This window comes from Muntiacus reevesi, chromosome 4 (genome assembly GCF_963930625.1).
Source record: "Muntiacus reevesi chromosome 4, mMunRee1.1, whole genome shotgun sequence".
NCBI lineage: Eukaryota > Metazoa > Chordata > Mammalia > Artiodactyla > Cervidae > Muntiacus > Muntiacus reevesi.
In genome coordinates, this window is record NC_089252.1 from 125,235,114 (window position 1) to 125,258,971 (window position 23,858).

General features: G+C 35.8%; 1 protein-coding gene across 5 annotated transcripts in view; it reads left to right on the top strand.

Moving 5' to 3' along the window:
• Positions 1-23,858, top strand: part of NAV3 (neuron navigator 3) — an 888,057-nt gene that overhangs the window by 626,195 nt on the left and 238,004 nt on the right. For 4 of the 5 annotated variants that reach the window (XM_065934132.1, XM_065934129.1, XM_065934130.1 and 1 more), the window contains 3 exons: positions 420-472; positions 16,424-16,496; positions 19,345-19,528. In XM_065934132.1, the coding sequence (XP_065790204.1) occupies positions 420-472; positions 16,424-16,496; positions 19,345-19,528 (310 nt within the window). Of the gene's footprint in view, positions 1-157; positions 256-419; positions 473-16,423; positions 16,497-19,344; positions 19,529-23,858 lie in introns of those variants that run through there. The other variant, XM_065934134.1, reaches the window with a different exon arrangement.

The following is a 23,858-nucleotide window of genomic DNA, read 5'->3' on the forward strand; positions in this document are numbered from 1 at the left end:
CATTCACTGAATTGTCAGAAATGAACGCTTCATTAAACCATATGTCTCCCATGTGTGCTTCCCGTTAGCTGGAGCAACTCATACATTCTGAGATTCCTTGAAACTGTATCCTGATCCAGCAGGGACAATTGTGAAAGGTTTCATGTCAGCAGTCATTTGGCACAAGCTGAGGAATTAGCAGCAACTTCCTTCTCAGTCACTTTTTTTTTTTTTATTTGCCTGATTTCTGCATATGGACTTGGCGGCTGCTAACAAGTATGTCCTCCTGTACACAGCTTAGGAGACACAGTGAATGTAGCAGCAGCGTTTTGCTTGTTTTTTTCCTTTTTTTTCCCTTAGTCTCCTGTGTGTGTGTTTCACTTCATGGCTTAAGCATGTTGTTCTTTTTTTCTCTCTTTTATTTTATTTCTTGGCTTTAGCAAATGAAAAAGTTGAAGATATCAATGGATGTCCTAGGAGTCAATCTCAGATGGTAAGAATCATGTTTATTCTAAATATAATGCCTGTCTTCACTTCCAGAGTTAACTGCATTTATAAATGGACTAGGAATTTCTTTTGCATATGTTCCTGCTTATTCAAGAAACCATTTGACTGTATTCTATCATGTATGTATATTTTCTTTGGGTGCAATTTAGGAAAAAGTGATAGCATCAATATGTTTGAATATGTATGACTTTTGAAAAAGTCTCCAGGTGTTATATCAGATCCTTGACATTTTTTGTGTTCTGATGTCTGAATAATTTCACTGGTGGTAGGAAATCCCATTTTCAGTTTTAAGTGGAGCTTTTTTGTCTGAACAACTGATTTGAAGAACAAAAGTTTGTCATGTGCATTTTAAAAATGTATAAAGAGTATTTTCTTTGCTCATAACAAAGTCCAGTATAAACATATGTACTCTTCAGCACTTTTGGAAATGACTCTCTAAAGGCAGGCTGCTGGTTTTGCTGAGCAGGGACTAACTAGGGGATATGATTCATAACCTTTTCCAGAAAGTCGCCGATCTAGGTCTATATCTCCCCCAGCCCTCTCTTATCTTTACCAGTTGGTAAAGGGTAGAATTTCGTAATAAAACAATAGACTGATAAACTGCTGAGATAGAAGCCCACCCACCCCTTTATTAATTAAATAACCACAACTTAATTTTATAGGACAAACTGACACCAAAATGCCTTAGCTGAAGTTATGTCAGTAGATATAATTAGGAGTGACAGCCAAAATTCAGAAGATGAGGTTTTTCCAAAACTCTTTCTAGCATAGAATAGACATTTACAATAAAAAATAATGAGTAGTTGATTGACAGCAATAGGGAGAATGAAAAGAAATGATGAATTTTTGAACTGCTGACCTGATATAGGTAATGTTGGAAAACTGAAATCCAAAATAATAAAAAATAATTTAGTTTTAAAGAGTGATTAACTAGCATGTCTGGTGTGTGTGTGTGTTTAAGCCCTCTAAGGACCTATTACAGTGTCATGAACTCTCTGTCGCTGTTGTGAAAAAACATCACTATAAAGAAAGATTCTCTGTAAAACACTTTAGTTTTAGGGAAGGTTCCTGATCTAATCACTCTGGGCACAGAGATGACTCTATAAGAATTAGTTATGGTTGTTTCCTGAAGTTTTCCTGGACACAATTATAATACCTTTGGGCCCTGCTGCAGTGAAAAGTCCTTGATGTTGGTAAAAACATGTAACTCCTCTGAGCCTCTGCTTTCTCATCTGAAAAATGAGCCCTAATTACAATATGATAATAACATATAACTATGGACATTCTTTACTACCTAAACTGTTATGGAAATGCAGAATATTATTGCTACAAACTTTATAAAGGGCATATTCACTAATTAATACCTGTTAAAAATTTTTTAAGGTTTCTTATTAAAAAGCACTATAGTCTCTGAATATCACATGTTGTTTCTCAAACCCAACACTATTGGTTTTACTTCCCTTATTTCAATCATCAAGAGATGTTGCATACTAAAATTCTTATCTTCACCGCTGTCATTCCAACTTGATTCTGATAACAATTCAATGAATAGCCAAGCTATTGCTTCATGATAATAAACAAACCTCCAAAGCTAATAACTATAGACAGAGATGCTGCTGTCCTTGGATATTCATCTGAAACATCTGTGCCTGAGATTCTAAAAATATGAAAATATCTCATAAGATTCTCTTAATTTTATTGCTTCCTGCTCATTTAGCCCTCAAATGTCATATAACATCTAGTATACATGTTATATTGATACTTCTGCTTCTGATGGAAAAAAAAAAAACAGAAAAATCAAAACCTGAGAAATGCATATGTTATAAAATAGGTGTTTTTTTCCAGCCAAAAGTCTTAGTCAGAATTACACTGAATTATGAGTAACAGTGACTTGTAACCTCATTTTTGTTTTTTGGGTTTTTTTGTGGTTGAATTTTTAACCTGAAATTGTCATGGCTTCCCTGTGGTGATTCACATGAATACATGTGACACAAATGTAACTTTTTTGGTTGAATCATTTTTGCCTCTGTTCTTAAAAACTGGCATTGGTAGCATGTTATTAATGAATAAAATTCCAGATTTTAATCTGAGATAAGAAAGCAGAGGAAATAGAATTATGATAGCATGACTAAGTTTATAAAGTTCATATATCTATCCCAAACAGGATGTGGCCTGCTTCTTTTTTTGTGTAATAGCCAAGCAATGCTGCATTAGTAACAGTGAGCACGGTCCTTACTCATAGAACTACTTGTCCAATTCTTTATATATATGTATAAAGGATTGTTCGTGGCCTTTGGGTTGGCATTCATGTTTAAAGGTAAGGTACAACTAGGTCTGCTACTATTTCTAGTTACAAAGTGTTTGTTTGTTTTTTAATTTTAAACTTGATAACCTTTTTTTTTAGCAGTTAGTTGCTCAGTCATGTCTGATTCTTTGCAACCCCATGGACTATACAGTCCCTGGAATTCTCCAGGCCAGAATACTGAAATGGGTAGCCTTTCCCTTCTCCAGGAGAGCTTCCCAACCCAGGGATTGAATCCAGGTCCCCCACATTGCAGGCAGATTCTTTACCAGCTGAGCCACAAGGGAGACCTTTACTGGATTATTTTAAGCCTTTAAGAATAGACATTCTCTTGTATGAATCTACAGGAAACTGATGAATAACAGCCAGATGTTCATATTTGGGTAAGATTAACTGAGCACATAAGGCCCCAGGTATAGGGACACTTGAGAATCAGAAACAAATATTCAAATAAGTAATAACAGTGTTACATAGGGAAGAACCAAAGGAATGTGGAGGGAGTGAGCTTGGTGTGTTTCAGAAACAGAAGACCATGTGGTTTGAGCCCAGTGAGAGGTGTTCGGAGGGGAAGATGGAAGCCTAATTATGTGGAACCAAAGGAAGTTTCACTGTGTTACTCTGTTGATTGAGGAGACTTTGAAAGACTTTTAAAGCTGGACCATATTATGATCTGATGTAAATATTTAAAAAGATCACCCCAGGTGCTTTCTGAGAATTGTAGAATCCTTAAGTGTTGACTTTCAGTTGGCTGTGGGAGATGAAAAATGTAGGGACTATGCAATACTCCCCGATTTTTTGGCCCATATGAGTAAATAGTTACCATTAAATAAGATGGTTATTATGGAGGGAGAAAACAGGTTAAAAGGTGAATGGGGGGAGATGACAAATTCAGATTTTCACTAATATAATTTGATGTATCCATTGGAATGTCAAGTGGAGGTGATTGGAGGCAGTTAGGCATGTGTTTCCTAAAGGTGAGAGGTAAGGTATTGGTTAGAATATACCTAGTGTGTAGACACCGATTGAAGTGGACAAGGGTGAGATCTCTAGGAGATCTGTGTGAAGTCAGATCGGAAGAAAGCTGAGGTGCTCACGTTGGGGTATGCCAGCGTGTATGTGACGAGGAGAGGCGTAGGAGTCAGAAACGGGTGATAAGAGTGGTCAGAAAGTGAGCCCACCATTGAGAGGGTCACTCAACAGATTTGGATTGTTAATCCTTAGGGTCACTTAAGCTATAGTGCATACTTGGGTTAGCCTAGCTGGACAGGGAAAAGTAAAATGAGGGAATGTGATGGATGCTGTCCAGGGCTACATAAAAAATAGGTTGGTATACCAAGGTGAGAAATTAGTTCTAGTGATTAGACAGGCATTAATGACCTTTAAGTAAACATCTTCTGTAAGAGTGATCACATATTCAAGGGTGGCTGAGAGGGGCAGATAGCCACTGAGTCTTTAATATTTTCCTAGGATTTTCCTGTTGAAGGGAAAACGTGGTTTGAGAGGAAGGCAGGGTGAGGGGAGTTTTTGTAAGGGGGAAGTAGGGGAGGAGGAAGCGGTAAGGCGAGAGGAGAGAGATTCCAGGGAAATACCAGATCCTCAGGGAAGTGGCGGAGGAGGAAATTTGAAGTCTGGGTGGAAGATATAATGTTGGAAAACAATGGGAATACATTTTCCTTTATGTCATGTCATAAGGGAATATGATTGCATGAAGCGGTATTTGTTAGTGGATTACATAGAAATTAAAGAAATTCAAATAAACATGATAATGATTTTAGATTATTAGATAATATCAATGTGCTCTTTTCCATGTTATTCTGTAATGGTTGCCTTACAGTATAAAGAAAAATTGATATAGTATTTTATAACATACAATTCAACAATAATTCTTTCAAATATCATTGACTAAAGAGCAGATATTTAAGACAATATGAACTTGTCTTTACAGCAGTTTATTAGCATGATTATTGAGAGGTTCCAATTCGTATTTATTGTTTCAACTGTTATCTATTGCTATCTTTCTTTAATAAGCTTAAGACTAAATTCATCCTGGAAAAAAAAAAACAGAGCTAAATTTGTAGGAGCTTATTCAATACTATATTTAACCTCATCCAAAGATGAAGTTACTAATATGGATGGCACCTGTTAAGTAATTTCTAGGTGGGTGGTTTCAGGATTCAAAATATATGCTGCATACCACAACTTTGGTGAGATTATATGAGGAAATAAATTAGTCAACTATAAATACCAGGAATGTCCAGAATGCCCAGCAGATTAAAAATAGCAGAAAAAAAATGCCCCACATGTATTTGAAATGCAGAGGCACAAGTGCAAGGCAAAAATGAAAGACACGTAGGGGAAAAGTCGTTTGGAAAACAACATTTTTTTTTATTTTAAAATAGCCCATTAGAGCACTTGGCCTGTTAGCTCCATTGGTTAGAGTAGAACACTAATAAAATAGACCATGGTATTTAACAGTCTTCATAAATGCATGGAGGGATTAGGAAATTTGATTATGTGCAATAGCTGCAAACCAAGAATTAGATTATGGGGCAGAACTGAGAATCTGGAAAATGCAGTTCACAGCTTGTCCTTCTTCTTTGCTGGCTCATCCCTTCACCTCACTCTAGTAACTCAATTGCTTTCTCAGCCACAACCTTCTACCTTCTTTCCTATTGTATCATATTGTTTGAAACTTGCTGATATGAGGATATTTGGAATGTCTGTGCCTCTTAGCCTTTTCTGTTCCTAGATGAAATAATAGGTTTTAGTCTTCCCTTAATTCTCTGAATCCATGTTCTACAGAGTTGTGGCTGCCACAATAATTACTGTACTTCACAGGCATCTTTGTTCCATTTCTATAGTTTACAGGAATCCAGACAGGGAAGCTATTCTTGATAGAAAAATTATTCTGTTGTTTTATCTGTATGTTGCCCTTTCAAGTTTTAATTCTTCCAGCCACAACTTGTTTTTGCTGCCCTTTTAAAGGATCTATTTAGGTAAGATAAGATGAGGTTTCTAACCAAATAGGGAAAAGATAAAATATTGGAATGCTCTAAAGATTTAATAAAATCTTATAAATGGCACACTGCAGGATTCTAGCACTATGACTCAGAGGAGTGGAATATTGCTAAGTTAGTCCATTCACATGATCCCCTGCCATTTTGAAACTGTTCATCTTCTGGAATGTCTAGAAAAAGATAGCTTAATGAAGACAAATGTTTTCCTACAAATAGAGCTCTGATCTCTAAAGAACCAGTAACTAAAAATCTACTTTGTTAGTTTACTTAACAGTTTCATTATTTTTTATTTAGACTCACACTTCAGAAAAATAAGCATAAACTACAAGTGTTAAGAAATTTATATTAAGTTATTGATATAATTTATTTATATTATTAATATAAATCACCCTGATGATTTTTAAAGCTGTGTTTGTCTCTAGAAGTTGCTCAGTATGCTCATAATGTAAAGTGTGAATGAAGAAATGGAAATAAATAGGGATGTTGAGAGTAACGGTGTCATGTTTAAAGGACAGTGATCACTGGAGTTCTAATTCTGATTAGATGATTCAGGAAAAAACTCCATAAATATTCAAAGTCTTCGCTGATTTCTGTAGTGAGGAAATCAGACTGATGAACTCTGAGATCCGCTGGAATGCTGACTTGCTGTACTGATTTAACAAACAGCAAAGACCATGCTTTCTGTTCAATGTTGCATCTTAGAGATGTACGTGGGTTTTCAGTCTTTATAACTTTAAAACAGCGTCCATAGTAAGGTAAAAAAGATATTTCCTAACATGTATTAAGTCTAACTTACAATGAAAAGCAGTACTTTTATGAATGTTATCTAGTCTGCCCTTCAGAAATTAAGTATATGCTGAAAATATAAGAATGCTTTTCTACATTAACTTTATAATATGGAGTAAATCGTGGAAATGTTTTTCTTATAAGTGTCAATATTTTAATGGTTTATGTCATTAGTACTTCAAATAGAAATTAAAGTCGCTAATTTTGCATTGAATACTAGATTTCCACATACATTTTTTTCTTTCTTTTTGAAGATAGGATGTAACTTATTTCTGTTTTTTCAGGTAGTTATTAAGCTTTATATCTGTATGGAAAAAACAATTGCAAATGTACTTTGTATTTCTGCAGTATATTTGAATATCAACCACTTTCTTAAATATTTAGAATGTTCTTATCCCTAATAGTTTGACTTAAAATGCTGTAAGTGAAATACAGTCATACCTAATATTAGAAAACATATTTTGTAGCAATCCTTTCATAATTTTAGCTTCTGTTACCTTAAATGGTCTAGTTTTTAAAAAGAACCTACCTCTCCATCTTTTTCAATTCCCTTCTTCAAATGAATAGAAAATTACCACGTTCAGTACTCAATAGTAAAAAGAAAATATGAAAGAAGAGGAAATTTTAAAATCCTAGCTTGGAAAACAATATACTAAGATATGATATCATTTTAAGTATGACCTGTGATATTCTTAGCTTAAAAACCTGTAAGTAAAAGTGGACAGAAAAACAAAATGAAATAGGGGAAACTTGTTCACTTGACCTCAGTACGTTCATTTGAGAAGTATATCTTTGATAAGACAAATTACTTGAAAATCAGCAGATGTACCCAGTCTCCTTTATTAAATGATTTAATATGAGTTAAATTAAACTGACCTGTGTGGATAGCCACAGACAAAAATTCATGACATATCGGGTTACACTTTAAAACATTTTATTGCCCTTTAATTTCTATGAGTCATGTTTCAAACATAAAAAATATTATGAAATTGCATCACATGCATGTATCCTAAGTCACTTTAGTCGTGTCCTACTTTTTATGGTCCTATGGACTGTAGCCCACAAGGCTCCTCTGTGCAAGGGATTCTCCAGGCAAGAACACTGGAGTGAGTTCCCATGTCCTCCTCCAGGGGATCTTCCTGACCCAGGGATCAAACCCACATCTCTTATATGTCCTGCACTACCGGTGGTTCTTTACCACTAGTGCCACCTGAGAAGCCCATTATGAAATTGCATCATAGAAGCATCGAGCCTTAGAGCCGGACCTGAGAGTGTGGCAGTATCAGCATCACTTATTGACTCACTCGTAGATTAAATGCCAGCCGTCTTTATCCAGTGATGTATGAGATGCTTTGCTTGCATTTTCATTGCACCATCAGAGCAAACCTACAAAAGAACTTGCTCATTGAGGCTGCCTGTGTCCCTTTTCAGGAAGTAGAAGAATCAGTGTTTATTCTCATGTCTATTTAAGACTAAAAAACAACAACTATTTGAGTCTAGGCCAAATTGCTTTTAAACTTATTAATAAATGCATTTAACAAAATAAGGTCTGAAATTCAAGTCTTTAGATTTTAACCTCTTCCTCTTCCACCTCTCCCTTCTTCTTCTTTAGTGTTTGGATCCTTCTCCTCTCCCCCCTCCCTCCAAACTTGCAACATAAATGAGTGTTTTTCTTTAATACAATACTTGCTTCTTCCATCTACAGCAGGAATAAAAGCTTTGGTTAGTTTGGGAGAGCATACAGGCATATGGGATAATGATTTATAGATTTTATGGTGAAATTATACATTTGGGAAACATTATTATATGTAGCTTTACCCTGACATATAGTATATATAGATAGATATTATGTAAGTTTAGAACAGTTTTATAACTTCATAATAAAAAACAAAAATTTCTTGTTTTGTTTTGTTCTCTATAACAAACGGAGAAGCAAGAACTTACTAAAAACCCAGAGTATATATTTTCAGATTAATAGGTACTGATGCAATATTTTATAATTTTATATTTATAACACTTTATATTGGCAATTATAGCCTATAATAAAGATTTAATATCATCTTTAATAGGCAACTAATATTAAATAATGTTCATTATTCTCTAATACCAAGTCATTTGAGGCAGAATATAGAATTTTGAACAAAAAACAATTTTTATCTGATAAAGTCCTAATAAATTTTCCATATGAGTACCCTTATATATCTATCTAATTGGCCATGTAAACACATTCTGTAATATGTGTGTTTATATGGGACATTTCTAGTATGAAAATATATATATACACATGTATACACACAGACATAGATACACATATGCCTAGGATAGAGCTAAGCTCTTCATAAACATCTGTATTCCTCACATAATATAGTATGTGGGAGCTGCTTTCCTTCTCATTTCACAGATAGGTTAGCCTAGACTTCAGGAGAGTAAAAACAGTATCAATTTATTTTGCTGATTTCTTACAGGGTGTAAATGCCATAACGAGGATTCAAACCCAGATTTGAGTGCAAAACTTTAAACTATTATTCTGCAATGCTTATTCTTGTGTCTAACCCCAGACCAACTTAACACGAAAACAAACTGAAGAGCTAGACAGAAGTACTATTTCCTACCTCTCCCTACCCCATGGCACAAACTAGCTTGAAAGAGAAAAGCAACGCATGGGATATAGTGCACAGTGGCAGGAGGTACCTAGTGAAACTTCATCTTTCATCTACACTCCCCACAGATTAACAAATCAATCCTCAGAGGACAAGGCCCAGAGATCTGCATGCTCACAGGCCCCAGCTCACCCTCAGACGTGCTAAAGACTCACCGTTGCCCTGCTGCTCTGCTAAGTAGATAATTGTGTTAGTTTCTTGTGCTTACTATAACAAATTATCACAAGTGGAGCTTCAAACAGTAGAACTTCAATCTCTCACTTGTCTGGATGCCAGAAATCTGAAATCAGGAGTCAGTCAGTTCAGTTCAGTCACTCAGTCGTATCTGACTCTTTGCAACCCCATGGACTGCAGCACACCAGGCATCCCTGTCCATCACCAACTCCCGGAGTTTATGCAAACTCATGTCCATTGAGTTGGTGATGCCATCCAGCCATCTCATTCTCTGTTGTCCCCGTCCCTTCCCGCCTTCAATCTTTCCCAGCATCAGGGTCTTTTCCAATGAGTCAGTTCTTCGCATCAGGTGGCCAAAGTATTGGAGTTTCAGCTTTAGCATCAGTCCTTCCAATGAATATTCAGGACTGATTTCCTCTAGCATGGACTGGTTGGATCTCCTTGTTGTCCAGTGGACTCTCAAGAGTCTTCTCCAACACCACAGTTCAAAAGTATCAATTCTTTGGCACTCAGCTTTCTTTATAGTACAACTCTCACATCCATACATGACTACTGGAGTAGTCTTTGACTAGATGGATCTTTTTTGGTAAGGTAATGTCTGTGCTTTTTAATATGCTGTATAGTTTAATCATAGCTTTTCTTCCAAGGAGCAAGCGTCTTTTAATTTCATGGCTGCAGTCACCATCTACAGTGATTTTGGAACCCAAAAAAATAAAATCTGTCACTGTTTCCATTGTTTCCCCATCTATTTGCCGTGAAGTGATGGGACCAGATGCCATGATCTTAGTTTTCTGAATATTGAATTTTAAGCCAACTTTTTTACTCTTCTCTTTCACTTTCATCAAGAGGCTCTTTAGTTCTTCTTTGCTTTCTGACATAAGGGTGGTGTCATCTGTGTATCTGAGGTTATTGATATGTCTCCTTGCAGTCTTGATTCCAGCTGATGCTTCATCTAGCCTGGCATTTTGCATGATGTACTCTGCATATAAATTAAACAAGCAGGGTGACAATATACAGCCTTGATGTACTCCTTTCCTGATTTAGAACCAGTCTGTTGTTCCATGTCCAGCTCTAAATGTTGCTTCTTGACCTGCATCCAGATTTCCCAGGAGGAAGGTCAGGTGGTCTGGTATTCCCATCTCTTTAAGAATTGTCCACAGTGTGTTGTGATCCACACAACATCAGCATCCCATGGCCAGAATCAAGCCTTGAGCACCCCTGTGCTCCCTCAGGGGCTGTAGGGGGTCTATTCCTTGTTTGTTACAGCTTCTGGTGACTGCCAGCAGTCCTTGACTTGTGGCCATGTCAGTCATTCTATATGTTCATCTACCAGAATATAAAAATGCGTTGAATAGTTGTGAAATAATTTGGAATCATTTAAATCTTATAAACTTGGACTCTGTATGGAACACATAGATTTTACATAGTCTTTATATCCTTGTTTGTCAGTCACTCATTCGTGTCTGATTCTTTGAGACCCTGTGGATCATAGCCCGCCAGGCTCCTCTGTCCATGGGATTCTCCAGGCAAGAATACTGGAGTGGGAGTGGGTTGTCATTTCGTTCTCCAGGGGATCTTCCCGACCCAGGGATCAAACCTAGGTCTCCTGCATTGCAGGCAGATTCTTTACGTCTGAGCCACTAGGGAAGCCTGTACTCTCTCACTGAACAATTTCATCCTTACATTCAACCACATTGTTCTGCAGCACCTACCTTGTGCCAGATCTGTGTCCTTCCTAGCTGTCTGTTAATCATGTAGAGAGCTTGAGTCGAAAGCTGGAACTGACTGACTCAGAATGCCTCAGTTACAGTGGTAGGAAGCATAGTGTGGCAATAATTGTTATTTCATTGAAGATTGATGGGGATGAATTTGAATTCTGGTTCTGCTGTGTACTCAATTGTGTTAACTTATAAAAAGGTATGTCATTTCTAAGCCACTATTGAATGATCAAAATATCAAGTTTTACAGCATCTATGGTGAAAATGATAAGGATTTTGCATTTGGAGTAAATAATATACATGCTTAATGTGTATGAATTCCCTTCCTGTTCTGGGATTTTGAGTGATGGAGAAAGAAGTGGCTTCTAAACCATGTTCCCTGCTTCTATGCTTGACATATAGTATCAGGTTCCTCACAGTTCAGCCTGTTGTGAAGTTAATATTTTACAAATGGCATATTAAAATTAAACCCACTAAAATAGACTTTTAAAAATTAAAGTGCATGGCAGATAGTATGGGTAGAAATTGATTTGTGAAACGTTTATTAATTTCTATCTATAAACCTATGTATATACTGTGTGATCATTAAAAAAAAAAGATATCTTCAGTGCAACACTGACAATTTATTTCTTTTGCTTCGAATACACTATTACCATCCTGAGCTTTAAGATCAAGCCCAGCCACTAGCAAGACATGGAAGATGTTACATATCCAGCGCCTCTTTGTCTCTATGGATTCATCTTCTGCCATTAGATTTGCCAGATCTCAAGATTCTTGTTCTTGGAGTCCCTTCTTCCTGATCTCTCCTCCGACACAATTTCTTAAAACCTTTTGAAGGCCACTAGAGAGGCCTATTTTCACATTGATAACAAAGAAGTTGTGGAAAAAGTTTTAAGTAGCGTTCAACTCTTAATATTCCTAGCTATTCTAAATTCCTTGCGAGTCCTTTAACTTCAGGTGTTTCTCAGCCCTCAACAGTTCCCATATTGCTCCTTCCTTGGGTTCACTTCACCCCACATCCTGTTCTTTGCTTAACCCTTCCTAACCTTTCCAGGACTAGCTCAGGCTTCCCTTGAAGCAGTAATGTGTGTGTGTGTGTGTGTGTGTGTCTGTGTTTGTGTGAAGTTAATGACACAGACTCTGACATATTCTCTCCGTGTAACCTTGAGCATCTCAATTTAATTAGCTGATCAACACTTACCCCTGGAAAAAATGTTATACTTATGGCAACTTTAGAAGGAGAGATCTTTGTAACCATGATAGATAATCTTCAGTTCAGTTCAGTTCAGTTGTTCAGTCGTGTCCGACTCTTTGTGACCCCATGAATCACAGCACACCAGGCCTCCCTGTCCATCACCAACTCCTGGAGTTTACTCAAACTCATGCCCATCAAGTCGGTGATGCCATCCAGCCATCTCATCCTCTGTCGTCCCCTTCTCCTCCTGCCCCCAATCCTTGCCAGCATCAGGGTCTTTTCCAATGAGTCAGCTCTTCACATCAGGTGGCCAAAGTATTGGAGTTTCAGCTTCAGCATCAGTCCTTCCAATGAACACCCAGGACTAATCTCCTTTAGGATGGACTGGCTGGATCTCCTTGCAGTCCAAGGGACTCTCAAGAGTCTTCTCCAACACCACAGTTCAAAAGCATCAATTTTTCGGCGCTTAGCTTTTTCCACAGTCCAACTCTCACATCCATACATGACCACTGGAAAAACCATAGCCTTGACCAGATGGACCCTTGTTGGCAAAGTAATGTCTCTGCTTTTTAATATGCTATCTTAGTTACTAGTAAATTTCCTAGTCTACTTCTGATCATTAATAGACTGTTTAGCAGTCTGTTTCTCTATAGCATTCATTGCGTTACACTGCAATCATCTCTCCTTGAGATTATATATGTATTTAAGGTCTTGGAAATGTCTCAAAGAATAAATAATCATTATGTGAATGAATGAAAACAAACATCTTAACAGTTTTAACCAATGCAAAAACATTATTGCATTTTATTTTAATTCTCTAAGTGTTTATATTTAAAAGAGTTATAATAAAATCTTTAGCTAAAATCTATATAATCATTTGAATTTTGCCATATGATAGGAGTTTGCTCAAACCAAGCTATCTTATTTATTTTTTTGGTTGAAATAAAGTTTAGTTAATGTATACAATGATATTAGCAATACTTGTTTATCATGAAAAATGGGAAGAATCATTAATTTAAAATAGCACAAGTCACAAAAGAATTTACATCCGGAGAGGATAAAAACTACATTTGGTTTATATTCTTCTACATATTTTCTGTGTGTGATTCATAACAGCAGTACCTACAGACATGCCCTAACCAGGCTGCACTGTGTCTGCAGAGAAGACTCGTCTGTGAAGTATTACGCCTGTTTTCTGGTTTATAGTTATTTAACTTTTTATATTGCAGTGGTTTTAAGATCCAGTGGGTATTGGAACCTTTTCAGTTCCAGGCCAAGTTTACTCTGTAAGCATGACTGCAAAGAGGAAAGGCTGGCACGGTCTGTTTTCAGATATTCTTGTGAGCAGTTGTATTGCTCCGGGTGGCTCTGATGGGCATGCCCGCTCCTCCTTCTGAAGCTTGTCCAAGCTTATCAAAATCAGACTTATCCTGTGTGTCCAAATGATACTTCTTCCCTAGTGAAAGCTGATAAATCCATTCTCTTCACTGCCACCCAGTGTTCTTTATAATTCTCTTTTGGAATATTATGCCTTGTGTTATGCTGATTTACACATCTTTTTTCATCTCTTCAGCTGTATTACAAACTCACAAAGCTCACAGAGGCAAAAATATTCTTTCCTTCTTTATGTTGTCTCATTTTCTAATAACAAAATGAAATGTGAAGAAAGAATTCAAAATAGGTTCCAGAACTGTAGGGTTTTTGCATATTTCAATGTAAACAGGTAGAACAAGAAGGTCCACTTGGTCATTTAATATTTAGCATCTTCAACTCTATAATTCTTTCAGTTAAACTTATTTTGAAATGAATTAATATAAAGCATTTTTTTTTTCTCAAAGCAAATGTGTATACCTTGGGTGGAATCATTTTAAAGCAAAAAAACCTCTCATTGGGTATTATTGTTTTAATTTTGCACAAAATTGCATTTAAAAAGAAATGTAAACAGTTGTCCATTTTATAAAGACAAAGTCTGGAATGTGTTTTTTCTTTTTATTTTCTTTAAAAGACATTTTGACCTTCCTATGAAGCTCAGCTAGAGAAGACATTGGCAAAACTTTGTATGTCCTCATACATAGCTTTTGATGAGAATTTAATAAGACAGAAAACAGTACCTTGCCAAGTATTAACTTTAAGTCTTATTTACTTTAGAATTTCAAGATTTATGGAATACCAAAAAACCCAGGGAGATGACTCACAAAGAACTGGAACCTTCTAGTTTCCTACACTCTTTCAAAGTCTTAGTTATTTAACTTTGCTACATACTGCCATGACTGATACTGAGATCAACCCATGAATTAACATAAATTAATATGTTTCTTTTGGCTTCTCACCCCAAATGGTTAATCATTCGCTGGTTATCATGTGGAAATGGACTATTTAAAAGCATTGGCATTACTCTTTTAAATTACAAAGATGATATCTGTATTTAATCAGAGAATTACTCAACTTTGGGAATGCAAATATAGTTTTTATCTTTGTATTTTTAAATTATGAAAATAAGATAATATATTTACAGGAGACTTAGAAAATACAGAACAAAGTTTCATAGAGTTCCATTATATAATACAATTATTTTTAAGTAGATAAATTAAGATTTTTGTTGGAGTTTCAATATCAAGCTCTCAAAAATTAATAGAATGAATATACAGAAAAGTAGAAGGATATAGTAGACCTGAAAAGCACCATGAACCAGTTTAATATAATTAAGATTTATACAATTTTCACACAACAGTAGGATGCAAATGCTACTCAAGTTCCCATAGACTGTAGACTAGGAGACACTGGAACACACCAGGGACATAAAACAAGGTGTAAAAAGTTAATGGTCTAAAGGTATTGAAATCATAGAGTCTGTTCTCTTATCACTGTGGAATTATATTAAAAATCAATATCAAAAGATATTTTAAAATAATTCACATATTTTCAAGTGCAATGTGACATTTACCAGGAGAGATCTTTGACTTAGCCATTGAGAGCCTCAGTAAAGTTAGAAGCCTGAAAAAACACAGAGGGTGATTGCTGAGATGACACCAGCTCAGGTTGGATGCATGAGACAAGTGCTCGGGCCTGGTGCACTGGGAAGACCCAGAGGAATCGGGTGGAGAGGGAGGTGGGAGGGGGGATCGGGATGGGGAATACATGTAAATCCACGGCTGATTCATGTCAATGTATGACAAAAACCACTACAATATTGTAAAGTAGTTAGCCTCCAACCAATAAAAATAAATGAAAAAAAAAAAGAAATTGCTATCAAGATGAGAAATTAATACCAAAGATCCTTTAAAAACCTCATATATTTGGAAATTAAATGTCCACTTTTAAATGATGGGTGTATCTAAGAAGACATAGCAAGGAAAATTAGAAAATATTTGTAATGAAATACCAATGAAAAGAGAATTTACCAGAATTTGTCGCATGCAGTGGAAGCTGGCTCATTACACAACTGAATACAATATGGAATCTTGAATAATGTGTAAAAACAAAGAATGAACACTATCATAAAATTTTGTAAATTTGAACCAAATTTGTACTTTAGTTAATAACACCATATTACACGTTAATTTCCTGTTGTTTTTTTTTTAAACAACATAGCAAATACAGTTTTTAAAAGAAATAATTCTATGGTTTAGAATGAAAATGTACTTCATTTATTTCCTGTGTATCAACCCCTTTTCCATCTTATCTGTCTTTTGGCATACTTACTGACTATTACTATTTGAATCTCAATTACCCACATCCTAGCATTCTGAGTCTCCTGTTTGGATGCTTTAGTTGAGACTCACTTGTGAAGCACAAAACCAGTTTGGTTTTATGTTAAGTAGGTGGGTTGCTAATCCGTAAGAATGCCATTCTTGATCAGGCCTCTATGAATTGTTTGTAAGTACCAAATCAGACAATGCAGTCTTTATATTCATCCTGCAATTAGCCAAAATTATTCTAGTTATAGTCCAGTTAAAGATCTCTAGTATGAAATGAATGTTAAGTATTCATTCTTTCTTTATATTTCTCTCTGGCTTCATTCTAGCTCATTTATGTATTTAAAAATAATCTTCTAAGTTACTTTTTCAATGCTTTTCATGTTGCAGATTGAAAATGTTGATGTCTGCCTTAGTTTTCTAGCAGCCAGAGGAGTAAATGTTCAAGGCCTATCTGCTGAAGGTAAGAAAAAACACAATAGTCATAAATGGCATCTGTGTTTCGAAGACTTTTTATAACACTAGAAATGTCAATTGACAGTATATAGGCCCTTAATATAGAAAAGGAAATTAGTAAAGTTTCCAAAATAATAGAAACATAAGTTCTGTGGTTATTAATGTATGCTTTCATTATATAGCTATGTTCCAGGTTTTGTCAAAGTTGTTCTTTACATTGCTGAGTATATGAAAGTGGGGCATATTAACAAAATATCTTTATGTTATAACGAGTAAGTAGTACTTTTAGAATATTAAGTAGACGGATGGACAGATAATGCTGGGTAATAGATGGACATAACTACAGTTAAATGGTGTAAATAATGCTTAAATATTGTTTTATCAATAACGTTTCTATAATTTGATCAAGTTAGTAATCCAAGTCTAAATATTTGGTAAGTTTAATGAAGTCCTTGGGAGTTCTTCAATGGTTAGTATTAATAATTGTTCTTTGTAAAGGCGTTAACATTTTTAAAAGTTTAAAAGATCACCACTGACATTGAAATATAGAAAACAGGAAAAAGACAACTAAATCTGTCACTTTTTTTCCCTGCATTCTTTATCTTCAACATATATTTTTAGGAAACCTTTTCAAAATTGTCAAGTAGCAGTAGTAACAAAACCAATTGCTAAAGTTATGATACATCAATTCCTTTGAGATCTATGTCAGCAACAAGCATTTTTTAAGTTAGAATTTTAATTATATTACATTAATCACTTTTGGCAGTTTGTGTTACTTAATGTTTCTACTACAGTCAATTTACTCTGCAAAGCCTTCCCCACCCCCACAGATAGTAGAAATGTTAGTTAGTTCTAAGTTTTACAAGTTTTACTGCCATTGGAAAAGTAGGAATTGTGTGATATCTGAAATATTATGAACATGAACTAGGATTATTTACTTTTCTTAATTTTTCTGCACTGTTTAAATTTTATTTTGAATTTCTTCTTTATATGTTTATGTCATGATGTTTAATATTAAATTATATATTTAATGGCCAAAACTTAGGTTCAAACCTAACTCATGGTTCTATTACTTAGAATAATATTTGATAAAATTCTCCAGGATGATACTTTACTTTCTAAGAGGTTGAAAGTAGGTGAGAAATGTTACTATTTGTTGGTTTTATGTCTCTTCCTTTTAACATGACATCTTTTATTAACATAAACCTGTTGCTTTTTATTTATCTCCTAAAAATATTTGAGTAGTCAAAATGATTTTCTGTATTTATTAAGCATGAATAGTAATAAAACAAGAAGTTTAAAGAATATCTTTCAATAGGTTTCACAGGAGAAAATTAATACTTTCAGGTTCATACAAGAAAATTTATACTTTCTCACTGTAGCTTTATATTGATCAAGCCTATACTTATGGCCCCTGTGAGGAAAGTTAGGGGTTATAATAACTCAGTCTTATTTTATATGAATAATTCCACTGCATAGTGTGTGTGTGACATTATAAACCATCAGAGAGCAAGACATTTAAGTAGTTTATTAATGTTTCTAAATTCCGAAAAAGAGGCATAAAACCTTGACCTCACAAGAGGATATATTTTATTGCCAATGGCAAGTTTCATTTAAAGTATGATTATAGGTTGCATAGCATTATATCCAGCTTTACTGGCCTCTCTTTTTCTAATTCTACAATTATAATTCCAGAAGAAAAAACTAGCTCATGTTGTGGCCTACTTTGTACATTTAATCTTTTCTTCAGTGTTAGAGAAACTTTCACAGGAGCCTCATGTTTTAGAACTAGAAATTCTACTTATTCTATTATGCTTATTCCAGTTACACTATTATGCATGCATAATAAGCATGCATCTAAAGTCATGCATAAAGTAATCTTAATTATTTCTTAATATGTAATATGAATTAAAAATAAAAGAATTGTAGCATTAAAGTGGATAACTATGGTGCCATCTGCTCTTTGGAGGACACATACATAGTTTTATAATAAATTGGTTGGTGGGTGATTTAGAATACTGCTAACAGTTATGAGGTACACCCATACAGCATCAGTGGAGAAGGCAATGGCATCCCACTCCAGTGCTCTTGCCTGGAAAATCCCAGGGACGGGGGAGCCTGGTGGACTGCCGTCTATGGGGTCGCACAGAGTCGGACACGACTGAAGCGACTTAGCAGCAGCAGCAGCATATAGCATCAGTATTTGTAATGCAGGGCACTGAGCATTTGAGTGGCTTTCTTTCTCTAGCTCATAGGCATCCCTCCGCTGGTAACAGCTGTGCATTTGTGAGGGAAAATATGTGTGTATGCGTGAGCTCAGTCATGTCAGACTCTTTTGAGACCCCAGTGAACTGTAGACCGCCAGGCTCCTCTGTCCAATGGACGTCCCAAGCATCCATTTCCTGCTCCAGGAGTTCTTCCTGACCCAGGGATCGAACCTGTGTCTCCTGAATCTCTTGCATTGGCAGGCAGATTCTTTACCACTGTCCCACCTGGGAAGCCCATTTATAAGAGAGACAGAATGATAAATCAAATGATGAACGCAAGACAGAGCGCCTGTCCATCTGCATGAAGAAGCTAACTCGAGAAAAACTGTAGTTCAGGGTCAACAAAGAGCATCCCTTGAGTAAGCATTGTTCTCTCTCTGAAATTTCCAAGCTATGTAAAAAATGTTAGCATGTTTTAGAAAATCAGACTTAAATGTGTGACTTAGAAAACCAAGTCTTATTTCTATCTTCAAAGATTTAGTCTATTTAGAGTCATTGAAAGCAATTTACAGTACTGCTTCTAGAATTTCTTTTGTTAAAAGAAATAATTTTATGTGATCCTGTTTTTATATTTTCCGCTTGATACAGAAATAAGAAATGGAAACTTAAAAGCCATTCTAGGGCTGTTTTTCAGTTTGTCTCGCTACAAGCAGCAGCAGCACCACCAGCAGCAGTATTACCAGTCCTTGGTGGAGCTGCAACAGCGGGTCACCCACGCCTCCCCTCAAGCAGAAGCCAGCCAGGCCAAAACCCAGCAAGATATGCAGTCCAGGTAAGGGAGGGAAGCGGGGGATGTGTTTAAAATGAATTTACATCGATGGGACTCTGTGGGAGCATGTAGACACAGCCAGGGTGGGATGCTGGCAACTTGTTTTTAATAAGTTTTTGTTTGTGAATTTGGCCACCGTATTTATGTAGTTGTATCAATGCGATGTGATTATTTGACTAATGTTACAGAATTTAAAACCTCTTCTGCTTGGATGACCAACATTTGTCCACTCTTTAGGTGAAATATTTGTGTTTGTTTTCTAAAGGTGACTGTGGTTTGTATCGAAATGTGTGAAGTGTCTTTCTTGTAAGCTGTGTATCACAGTTCCTTTCTTCTAAAAACTATTATTTAGAATGCACTTTTGGAGTCCTGGTCTCCAGTTGTATAGTTTTCTTTTGTCAGTGCTTCTGATTGATTAAATCATTAAATCTGTCAAAAAGTTTAGGTCTGTTAAACACAGGAGTTTGAGTGTTTGTGAGCATGCTGTTTTGGTGTGAGACTGTATGTGTGCACACATGTGTATATGTGTATGTGTGTGTTTATATACGCAGGTTATGTTTGTCTTACTTGAGTCTGTGGGTGCATGTAGACATAGCCAGGATTGAGTGCTGACAAACCATTACAACATCCTTTTCTCTTTCATTACTGTTTTTTTCACTTTGGAATTACATCCGCCAGAGAAGCAGAATCAGTAAAAAATAGTGTTAACAGATTCATTGTAAAGAATTGATTCACATGATTGTGTGGCTGGCAAGGCGAATTTGAAGCCAAACGGCAGCCCAAAAGAAAGGACAGGCTGAGACTGTGAGCGTGAGCCAAAACTGCTATAAACAGGTGGAGTTTCATCTCTCAAGGAGGCCGCACTCCTGCTTTTAAGACTGTTCAAGGAGTGAACTGGGCCTAATATCATAGTGATAATCTAGGACAATCTCCTTTACTTAAAGTCAAGTGCTATGGATTTAGACCACATCCACAAAATGCTTTCACAGAAAGACCCAGATTGGTGCTGAGTGGGACTAAATAAACCTAGCTAGGTTGGCACGTCAAAAAATAGTCACTGAACAAGATTAACAGGTTTCATGCAAATTGTTTATTTGTTTCTGATCAGTGTTTGGGTTATCAGCTCATTAACTCTATCACATACATAGCTGTGATTGTTTTTCTTAAGGATAGAGAATGTCCAATACAAAAATACTCTTTATCATCTTCTAAAATATACACATGTATCAAATATTTACTTTTTCCATCATGGATGCCAAACCTAAAACCTAATAATACAGTTTGCCTTGAGTTTGTTTTTGGCAATTAGTACTGACTGAAGAAACTAATACAAAATTCCAAAATACATTCACAAACCACTTCCCACTTATTGTCAAATTGTCAACAGTTCAGAATCTCCTTCTCTTTCATCTGTCAACCACCCCTTGCTTCATATTAAACAATATTTCTGTCTCTGTACAACCATGTAAACTCTACTTCTTTTGGCAAATTTTACTCATTAGTGAATTATTAATAAAGAAAAATTATAGTTTCACCAAAAAATTTGGGATGTCCTACAAAGGCTGTGGAGTGATAAGGGAATATTTGTTTTTACTCAATAATGCAAATGCGCTTCTGCTGTTTGAACTTGTCTTGGTATTTTTTGATGTTGTGTGAAACTGTTCAGGAATCAAAGTGAAAAAAAAAAAAGATCTATAGTATAAGTTCTTTGTATTTCCTTTAGAGGAGAAAAATCAAACATATGACATTAATTTGGGGGGTGTTGGTTAATAGAAGCAGATCTAGATTTTGAGACCTGCCAGAGAAATAATATTTCTTAGGAGTTTGGTTTAAGCCATTTGAATAGACAAGAAGCAAGAATAGTAGCTAGAAAAATACAGGAAGTGAAATGGTATTGTGCAAAGAATGTTGACTCTGGAAATGAGATGAGCTATCATTTGTCACTTTTTTTCCCTCACTCTACTTCTGTATCTGTCATTGGAGTTTCTTGCCCCAGACTTCTCAGTGGTTATAACCCTTTGGGGGAGATTTATTTCTCTTCTTGCTAGATATGTGTGGATATTATGAAGCTATATAATATTTTAAAATATAGAACTATATATAGAATAGGCATGGCCATTTTACAGCATCTTGGGGAGAGCTATCTTTTTTTTTTTTTTTCAGTGAACGTTTATAAAAAGCATTGGGAAGCCCTTTCTTGTCACTAGTGTCCTTTAATTCTGGGATGGCAGGGGAGTTCTCTCCACCAGCGCCACCTAGGAACCCAGACTTAGTTTTTTTCTTTTGATAAATTGGATTTAATTACTTTTTGGATTAGTAATTTAATAAATCAGAGTACTTACTGTACTAAATGTAGTGCTTAGTTAGGGTCGTGATAAAGAGGAGCTCAAAGTCTTTATTTCAACAGATTTTATTATGTTTTGGAGAATGTTCTATTTCAGAGATTAATACTTATTTACATTTGTGTAGGTTTGATAAGCAGTCTAGATCTATTTCTTCAACCACCCCTCAAAAGTTAATAATAAAGTGTATGTTTTATTTTTTCTCCTTCTCCATTTCTCAATTTCTTAAGGAAATTCAAAGAACTTACAATGTAGATTATATTTTTCACTTTGATTCCTACACAGTTTCACACAACATCACAAAATGCCAAGACAAGCTTAAAGAACAGGAGCGTATTTGCATTACTGAGTAAAAACAAATATCCCTTATCATTCCCTGGCCTTTTTTTGTGTGTGTGTGAAACTGTAATTTTTCTTTATTAATCATTCACTAATGAGTAAAATTTGCCAAAGGAATTAGAGTTTACAATGTTGTACAGAGACAGAAATATTGCTTAAAGATTGCTAAAATATTACTTAAATGTTGCTAAAGGTTGATATAGTGAAATAGTATATGATTATAGTTTATGTAAACTGAAATGTAATAACATATTTAAGCATTTTCAAAACCTATATTGACAGTATACATAGGAAAGGTTCAAGTGTCCATACTATAGAACCAAGATGATAAATGTGGAAAATAGCCCAGTGACACATTTCTGTTCGTTTGCTTGAGATGTGTGTCATAAATCATGATTTATGAAGAGTTTTCTACTGATTTCAAAGGTCTTTCCAAGTGAACAGTTTAAATGACTGGTTCTTATATTATTCTAGATATTTAGCCAGAAAATGTTCTGCTATTTTTCTTGGTAGACCTTAAATGATTTTAGTGCACCTTGCTTCATGAAAATGTTTTTGTTTTGTTCACTTTGCTTATTAAATAAACTGGCATAAATGCCTAGATTTCCACAATATTTATTTTATACACTAAGAATTGCTAATTTGTTTCACTCTTTTGAGAATAACACCAAATGTTTCAATTTGAACATTTTTCATTCAAATAGACATTTTAATCTAAAGGTTAACAAGTAAAATACACAAGAGAGAAAATCAAATGTGAACCAAGAGAAACAGAGTGGGGTGCAAACTCTCCTCGTCCGACTTCGCGGCTTCCTCTCAACTCTTGAGTGTGTGCTTGTGTGTGTGTGGCTGTACACGCAGATGTGAGCACAGGTGCCTGTGAGTGTCCTGTTCAAGGACACATCTTCTTGTTGAGAGCTCACCTCTAGAATCAGACTGCCTGTACCTGGATCCCAGTTCCACCTCTTTCTAGTTGTGTGACTGTGGGCGACCTACCAAGCCTCTCTGTGCTCAGGTTCTCGTTTGCTAAAAAGGCAATGGCACCAATATCATGAGGTTGTTCTGGGGGTTCGTTGGGTCAGAATCTAAAACTCACTGAACGTACCTGGCAGATGTCACTCTTCTGCTCAAAGCCTTGAGATGCTGTCAAATAGCCTCGGCCTGCCCAGCCTTAGGAAGCACGCTGTGTCTGATTCCTTTGCCTAGCGTGTGCTTCCTCGAGGGGCACTTGGCTGAAGGTCTCAAGTTCACTGCCCCCGCGTCACCTTCTCACTGATGGTGACCGTGACTACTCTTTTGACACTCCAGGCTGCCCATCCATCATGGTTGCTGTACTTTCCCTTCCTTTCCATAGCCCTAATCACTCTCTAACCTAAAGCATATTTACTATAGTCATTGTTTATTATTACTACTTCCTCCCTTCCAGATTGTAGGCCCTGAGAGGAGAGCAGTGTTTTTATGTTTTAATACATTTTGAGGGATTAAACAAGAACATTATACACAGTACGTGCTTAGTAATGATTTCTGAAGTGAGTTAAGGTAAAAATGAATGAATCCATTATAGCTGCTTCTAATTTTAAGTAGGAAGACTCTCTAACATTTAAAGTTGCAAATGATAGGTCATTTAAAATGAAAATTGTATATATTTATAA